The following is an 8,481-nucleotide window of genomic DNA, read 5'->3' as shown; positions in this document are numbered from 1 at the left end:
CCACTCCGTTCAGACAAGTAATGAATTGAGTGATCCGTTAAAACCGCCATTAATCTGCAAAATATGACATCCTAGCGAATTGGTAATTTCTTAAAAGATTTAAGAAATTCTTTATTAAATTCTAAAATAATAATTGTTATCACAGAGTAAGTACTTTCTGAGATTTAAAGCCTGGTCCGTGAGCACGTAGAATTTTGTCCAATGACCCCAAGCTACCCATCCTTATCGCTCGCGCGTAATTATATCGCTGTCGTGCTCGCACACTCACTGCGGGCGCTCGTCGCACAGTTGCGACAGCAATATAATTACGCGCGAGCGATAAGGATGGGTAGCTTAGGGTCATTGGACAAAATTCTACGCGCTCAGAGACCGGGCTTTAGTAATTTCTATGGAAAAAATGTCACCGTAGCTTATTTAGTACTTAGTTATTCGCCAAAGCGACATTTCGTGAATGCAAAGTCCCGTCTGTGACAGTTTTTTGAGCTGGTTTAAGATAAATCTATTTAGTAGCTATCCTCAGTCCCCTGGTCTGAGAAAATAAAAGACTTGAATTTTGTACATTATCTATTTTAATTTGAAATTAATCCTAGGTTATGTTACTAATCTATCTTACACCTGTCAAGCGTATTTGGTGAGCTAAGAGCAAGCGTAATATCATTTAAAATATATTTATTTAATAGAAAACATATTTCAAGTCCCCTGGGCGGGCCTCACAACACACAATCCAGTGGATGTAAGGTCAGCTTTAAGTGATATAGAAATGTTATTTAGTAGGAAACACATTTTTGTCAGTCCCCTGGGCAGGCCACACAACACTATCCAGGGGACGTAAGATCGCCGAACTTAGTAACGTATAAATGATCTATTTAGTAGAAAACACATCAGTCCCCTGAGCGGGCACACAACACTATCCAAGGGACGTAAGATCACTGAAGCTAGTGTCGTAGAAATTATTTATTTAGGAACACCAGGGTTTTGCAAATCAAATCAAAATCAAAATTCATTTATTTGCTTGATAAGCGGTACAGCAGATGTCAATATAAAATTAGTTCGTTTAAGCAATTTAATAGATACATGCAACAAAACAGGAAACATGTGGGTACATACTACTGAAACTGCAGTGTATAATAATAACAAATTAGGCAACAACCTGTAGGAACCTATAAGTAAACCACTTATAGGTTCCTACAGGTTATTTAGAAGCAAACACATTTATCAGTCCCCTGGGCGGGCCACACTACACTCTCTATCCAGGGGACATAGGGCCTGACTCGCGTGTACACGCCAGGCTGGCCGGTATTCCCGCACGCTCTGCCGAAAGAAGTCACTCCGATCACCTTGTGCATGCAGTTTACTTCTCTATACTCCACTTGGAGGGGGCCCCCGCTGTCCCCCTGAAAATATTGAGAGCATGTTAAGTGTATCAACAAGGTGGACCGACGACCTCGTAAAGGTAGCAGGAAGGCGCTGGATGCACGCCGCTACGAACCGGGCGATGTGGAAATCATTGGGGGAGGCCTATGTTCAGCAGTGGACGTCCTGTGGCTGAAATGATGACGATGTTCGTTCGTTTTAGCCAAATGACGACCACTGCTGAACAAATGCCTCTCCCAAGGATTTCTATAACGGCCGGTCTTGCGCTGCCCGCATCCAAGAAAGTGACCGATATAGCCCGCAGAATTGCCAAAATCAAGTGGCAGTGGGCGGGGCACATAGCTCGTAGAGCTGATGGCCGCTGGGGAAGTAAGTTCTCGAGTGGCGATTACGGGCCGGAAGACGTAGCGTGGGCAGGCCTCCTAGTCCTCCTACTAGGTGGACCGACGATCTGGTGAAGGTCGCGGGAAGAACCTGGATGCGGGCAGCGCAGGACCAGTCGTTATGGAAAGCCTTTGTCCAGCAGTGGACGTCCTGTGGCTGAAATGATGATGATGATGATGAGGTTATCAAGCTCTCACCTTACACGTGTCCCGAGGTATCTGTCGGTGGCCGTAGCAGATCTGCGTGGAGTTGTCTAACCCAGTCTTCAGGAGACGGTACGGTTTGTACAATGCCGAGCATTCTTCCGTCGAAAACTTGACGATATCCATCTGAAAATCAGTGAAAAAAACTAATACATCCAATCGCAATGAGGTATCGCATGATCCTGAAATCGATTTGGTATTCGAATGCTCCCAATATTCTTAATAAAATCTTTCTACTTCTAACTTAGTAACTAAGTAGCTACCTAGCAAGTGATTATTTTATTTACTTGTGCTTGGAAATTTGGGATCGTGTTAAAGGATCCGGTACGAGGTCCATAGGATACCACGTCTAGACATGTGAAACGCGTCTCCGCGACAAAGACCACAGACAGCTGTTGATGGCTGTAAAATAATTAGGTAGAATTTCTATCGAATTTCTGCAGGTAAATTCGGTGAATTTGCGAAGCAAATGCAGCTGGACCCCATACTTGCCATGTTACGATGGGGGTCTAGCTCAAAGGTTAGTACTATCGAAGCGCTGCTAGGGTAAACTGATAAACTGATTATGAGACATGTAGTGGATAATCCATAAGAGCTAAGTTTTACGATTTGTAAGAACTATTTAATTAGTCTACACAAATAAAAGAAAGGACATCATCCACGTTTCATATATTTTTGGTCCAAAATCAAAGGTGCCGGCCAACAAAAAAAAGTGCTGTATTCTGACAGAATACGTCTGCCTTAGCATTTGTTACTATGGCACCAAAGCTGTATGTAGCACCACTGTGCGTCGAGTATTTGAGATCTAAAAGTCATCAACGATTCATACATTTTTTGTTCAAAATGAAAAGTGTTGGCCAATAAAAAAAAAGTGCTGTGTCCTGACAGAATACGTCCGCCTTAGCATTTGTTACTGTGGCACCAAAGCTGTAGCACCACTGTGCGTCGAGTATTTGAGATCTAAAAGTCAGCGACGTCGTTAAAACTACTCACTCTTTGCAGCACGTCAGCATTCGGCTCGCCGTCGCCCAGCGCTCCCCAGCCGGTAGCGGACGCCATCTCCGCGTCGCTCTCGACGTCAGCATCGCCCGCGTCCAGGCACGCCGGGACTATGTGCTTGTTCAGGAACACTATCCTGGAAACAGCAGTGACAGAGTGTACAGTATACGTAGCTATTTCAAATCGTGCCGCGCCAACATTCGTTTAAAACTTCATTCGTTTCGCTCGTTTTAATCAACCAATAGCAACGCTCGATTCCTACGAGCATATCGATGGGAGTCGATCCTGATTTACTGAGAAAACGAGTGTGATGGCCGTCCTCGCCGCGAGCTGCAACGTTTAAATTGCTGTTGCAAATATATTCAATTTCGATACATTTTGACTGTATTTCCATCTGAGAAATGTTGAGGTGTGTTGTGGGTGAACCATCTCTGTGCCCCATCTTTGACTACCAGCTGGGATCCGACCTGCGCGTGAAAACCGCGTGGCTGCAGACCACATTCCCTAGATTTTAGAAGAGGATCAGAAGAAACCACCCTGTCCTCTCGTACGTGGAAGAAAAGCCTGCTCCCACCGGTAAGTGGTTGTTTATTGGTGGTGGGCGAGCGAACCGCGATTCGTAAATTAGTTGGCAGGGCTCCTTTCAGGGGTTCTGACCCAGAGTGCTGCAATCGGCCTGTTCCGGCAGGGCCATTGACTGCACACTGTGATATCGATTTTTTTTACCCACAACGAGGAACCGCCATAGGAGGCACCATGGCTTGGCGCCTGGGACACACGCCGCTTTTGATAGGTCTATTTCATTTTGATCAGCCAGGTGATCAAAGTGGACCATGTTCAACCGCCTCTGTGGTCTAGGTAAGACCACCTGCTTCAGAGGCAGAGGTCCCGGGTTCGATTCCCAGTGGGGGCAGATTTTTCTGTTCGGTTTGGTTGGTGGTAGGGCTTGTTCTATGTCCGCCTGGCTAGCTACCACCATCTTACCTAAGTCTGTCGCCATTGCAGCATTGTTGTGTTACGGCAGTTAGAGGTAAGATAGCCAGTTCCTCCGTGGTTGAGGATTCCGGGTGAAGCTCGCTTCCACCTTCGGCCTGATCATCACTTACCATGTACATGATACAGGCCAAGAGCTTCCTCGTTGTGGATAAAATAAAATTTATAAAATCTCCTAGGGGATCGAAGTGGACTTATTCGTGGGTGATCAAAGGACAGAAAGTGTCGCCTGGAGTCTTTGATCACCTGGGTGATCAAATCCAGGTGATCGAAGTGGAATAGACCTTTTGATATGTGTTGGCGGCTAACAACCTATTAGTCTCTATTTCGGTTAATTTTTAACAAAAAAATAAAACCGACTCCAAAAAACATACACTAAAAGTACTTATAACATGAAAGAATACACTGTCGGTCTATTTGTACCTATAATATTTAAAGAATTACCTCCAACTCTTAAGTGTTAAGGAGTTGTACCCACCGTCACCAGTTCATAATGATGAGCTGATAACTACTTGCTGATGCAAACACTTGAAAAACTTTAGAAACTATACTTATCTATAAAATTAAAAGAATTATCCTCCAACTCCTAAGCATTAAGGAGTTTTACCTTCTATCATCAGCTCCTCAATATGAGATGATGATTTCCAGGCGCAAATACTTACTTGATTAACTTAAGAAAAAAATGAAAAACAATAAACATGCCTAATAAATTTGAGGGTTGCCCTCGATTTCCCTAGGTTCCATCATCAGACCCTGACTTGGTGACAGTGGGATCACCTATGGAATACTCCCGTCCTGTAGGGTATACACCCTATAGAACAAAAAAGTTTTGGAAATCGCTTCATAATTGACGGAGTTCTGCGGTAATATACTTACATACACTCGAATGAGGGCTATCGTTTTTATACTTAACAGTTGGCACCCCTGGCGATTGACAGGACCTTACTCTACAGTAGCGCCATCTTGATGAGTGCAAATGCGATAGTCCTCCTACCACTTTAGCGCTCACCAGTTGGTGCCACTGTCTTCGCTACTAGCAAATGACAGGACCTTACTCTACAGTGGCGCTAACTGGTCAGCGCTAAAACGATAGCCCTCATTGAGAATCTCCTCCTTTTTTTGAACTCGGTTAAAAAAAGTATCGTACGAACCTCTTCTCAGTCTCTAGCACAGCGATGTCATTGTACTTTGCAGGTGGCTTGTACTCCGGGTGCAGAAGGAACCTCTTGATCTTGTAATCCCGCGCCACCTTGTCGGGGTCTGACCTCTTCAGGATGCCCAGTCTTGCCAGCGATACTGGACCTCTGAAAACAATAGGTAGATAGATAGATAGATATTATTATTATGATAGTATTATCACAGAATAATAATAAGTACTTTCAACCACACCAACGTGTGCAGATCGCCATCGCCGGCGCGATCATTGGCCAATGACAGGTTGCGGGGATTGTCATGGGTCGCGCGACGTTATGCGGCATAATTATGATACACGCGAAATATAGTGTAGGTATATTATAGTCTGGTCCGTGAGCACGTAGAATTTTGTCCAATGACCCCTAGCTACCCATCCTTATCGCTCGCGCGTAATTATGTTGCTATCGCGTTCGCACACTCACTGCGGGTGCCAGTCGCACAGTCGCGACAGCAATATAATTACGCGCGAGCGATAAGGATGGGTAGCTAGGGGTCATTGGACAAAATTCTACGTGCTCACGGACCGGGCTTTAGACGTTAGTTATTGGTGCCTTTTTTGCTATTTAAACTAGGACAATATTCGAAAGTGTTTACAGAGTGGAATTTTGTAATGCCACCTGGAGGGAAATCTTTGAATGTAATTAAGTAGTTCTCTTTCATTTAAAAAATAAAGGAATGTTTTCTTTGACATTTTTCTATCTACAGTATTAAGACCTACTTTCCCTTCAGTGGGTCTAGACAAAGTGCAAATTATAATCGCAAACCAGTCGAAAAGTGGTCGAAAAGCCCCTTTTTTGTATGGAGTTTTGACGGATTCGATTTTCGATTCGATCAAAAAGTGCGTTTTGTCTAGGGGGGCAGGTGGCATTACAAAATTCCAATCTGTATTATAGATGACCCACGCTGAACTGTCCCACCAAACTCAATGACAGGGGGGCGCTACCATCGTTCAACTATATGGTTTCCATCATGGCAAAAATCGGAACCAGCGATCCGGTATTGACGGTGGCGCCCCACTGTCAATGTCATCGATAGGACAGTTCACTATTTTGGAACTATATTGGTGACTCACAGCTGCTTGTGCGAGGTGCAGTGGCCAGCAGTCAAGATGAACTGCTCGCTAATGATGGTCCCTCCACACAGCCACTCCACCTTGCTCCCATCCTTGACGTAGCCGAGCAGAGCCTGAAAATTCAAAAGAAGGAAAGAAACAGAAAAGCTTCAGATCCAGAGGCCCCGGTTATGATCCCTAGTGGGGGCAATTTTTCTGTTCGGTTTGGTTGGTGATGTCCGTTTTCACCACCAATCCCTAATTTTTAGAAGTGACCCCTATGGTGATACATTAACAGGAATTTAGTTTTCATTATGGTCACTTAAAATTTAGGGATTGATGGTGAAAACGGGCATAAAGTCCACTACCAACTTACCTTAGTTTGTCGCCATAACAAAGAAAGAAGCTCGCCTGATCATCACTTTCCATCAGGTGAGATGCAGGCCAAGAGCTTCTTCGTTTATAAGTCAAAGTCAAAGTCAAAGTCAAAATTTATTTATTTGTTTGGACTAATAAATAGTTCTTACAATAGGGTGTCTTACCATGTGGGGGAATTGTCCTCTGCTAGCATCGACTCCGCTCGAGCCGATTACAAGAGAAGGAGGGTCGGAACAGCCATCGCGGCGGGTATACCGAGTCTGGGTTGAACCGTTAAATTGTGCGTAGTATGTGTATCCTACACACGGAAACTTGATCTGTTCTTGGTAGTCCACGCACTCTGGAAACCAATGAAGCCGTTAAAAACTAAATTTTAATTTAGTTTAAGATAAATATAGATCGTTTCATCCACAAAGACGCGCCCCACCATTCTTCCGCTAATGTTTGAGTGTTATCGGTACATGCTAATTAATTATCCATGAGCACACTACAATAATGCCGCTCGGATTGCTCGGATCAAACTCCCCGCACCCAGCACTTCGATCGACCAATAATTGGTGGGGCGCGTCTTCGTGGATGAAACGATCTATAACTTGCAGTGTGTTTGGCATGCAGGCCGCTACCCGCTACCAACCGGGCGATGGGGAAATTATTGGGGGAGGCCTATGTTCAGCAGTGGACGTCTGTGCTGAAATGATGATGATCATTACGTGCCTAAGTAATTTAGGGGTGTAGAAGAAAGAGGGGAGGCAGAATATTATAATGCCCATGACTTACTATGGTAAGCAATTTTTCCTATTTTCATGTCTGGCCGACGAGGACTGGCCGGCTCGCAGGTATCAGTATTTCTGAAATATTGCATAAGTTAAACTCTGTACGAAATAAACTTTTTATAGGTCTAACTCAGTCTTTCCCAAAGTGGGCGATAACGCCCCCTTGTGGGCGCTGCAGGCTTAAAGGGGGGCGGTAAGAGACCCAGAAAAAAATTTGCGACGTTGTTTAGAGGCTTGGGAGGCGTCATCTACTAGGAGGACTCTTAGACACCGGCTGAGCTAGACTCTTGACTACAAAAATGGGGGGCGCTAAAAAATAATGTATTCTCAAAGTGGGCAGTAAGGTAAGTGCCCCCTACTTCGGTATATTAAGGCTCTTACGACTTTAACATTTTATTTAAAAATAACCAAGCATGATATCAGTATGAAAGCTTTTGAATGCTAAACTTTGGTCTTTTGACAGTAAGTTAATACATAATTTATAGTTATATAGTTTGAACTTTTTTTTATTAATTGTTCTGCGGACCTCTTGTTTGGATCCTGTTTCGTGACAAAATTTTGCTCTGTTTCTAAGTTCGTGAACTCATGTCCCCTATTTCGGGACAAGGTTTTACGCATCCAGTTAGGATATTTTAATAATGATTAAGGGTTTAATAAATTTAAAAACGATAATATAAATTTAGAATAAAATAATTGTGACGATATTACTTACCTGAAATATTCATAAGAAATAATGTGAGTCTAGCTAGGTACGTACCTACGTATAATATTTTGATTTGTTAATTCTAATAATATGTGAAAATATTTATATAACCATTAGAAATGTAGGGAGGGGGAACTTAACCCCCTACCCCCTTCGTACCCATAAAATTTTTATTTGTTATTTCTAGCGATATGTGAAAATATTTATTTAACCATTAGAAATGTGGTGGGACTTAGCCCCCCCGCCCCCCCCCCCCCCTTCGTACCCATAAAATTTTGATTTGTTATTTGTAACGTTGTGTGAAAATATTTACATAAGCCATTAGATGCCGGGGGTGGGATTATGGGGAGGAGGGGGGGGGACTAACCCCCCATAATCCCACCCCTGGAGCTGTTTCTCTTCTCCCCATAATCCCACCCCTGGAGCTGT

The 8,481-nt window shown here is 43.7% G+C and overlaps 1 protein-coding gene across 1 annotated transcript; it reads right to left on the bottom strand.

Annotated features, from left to right (window-relative positions):
- Window positions 1–551: 551 nt before the first annotated feature.
- On the bottom strand, window positions 552–7,440 carry LOC114361838 (serine protease snake-like). The gene is made up of 7 exons (XM_028317038.1): window positions 7,354–7,440; window positions 6,741–6,916; window positions 6,220–6,332; window positions 5,105–5,257; window positions 2,955–3,096; window positions 1,956–2,087; window positions 552–1,394 (listed from the first exon to the last, which is right to left on the bottom strand). The coding sequence occupies exons 1-7, from the start codon at window positions 7,436–7,438 to the stop codon at window positions 1,197–1,199; spliced, it is 999 nt and encodes a 332-aa protein (XP_028172839.1). The 5' UTR covers window positions 7,439–7,440; the 3' UTR covers window positions 552–1,196.
- Window positions 7,441–8,481: the final 1,041 nt, after the last annotated feature.

Source organism: Ostrinia furnacalis, unplaced genomic scaffold (genome assembly GCF_004193835.3).
Source record: "Ostrinia furnacalis isolate ACB-3 unplaced genomic scaffold, ASM419383v2 OfSCF6005, whole genome shotgun sequence".
NCBI classification, from domain to species: domain Eukaryota; kingdom Metazoa; phylum Arthropoda; class Insecta; order Lepidoptera; family Crambidae; genus Ostrinia; species Ostrinia furnacalis.
Note: the sequence above shows the minus strand (reverse complement) of the source record. Positions and strands in the feature narration are given on the sequence as shown.

Bases quoted from the DNA above. Each gene is read 5' to 3' on its own strand.
- LOC114361838 (XM_028317038.1), bottom strand. From the start codon at position 7,438: ATGCAATATTTCAGAAATACTGATACCTGCGAGCCGGCCAGTCCTCGT. The intron at 6,917-7,353 runs GTAAGTCATGGG...ATTGGTTTCCAG, and splicing joins AGGAAAAATTGCTTACCATA to AGTGCGTGGACTACCAAGAA. The intron at 5,258-6,219 runs GTGAGTCACCAA...TATTGTTTTCAG, and splicing joins TGCACCTCGCACAAGCAGCT to AGGTCCAGTATCGCTGGCAA.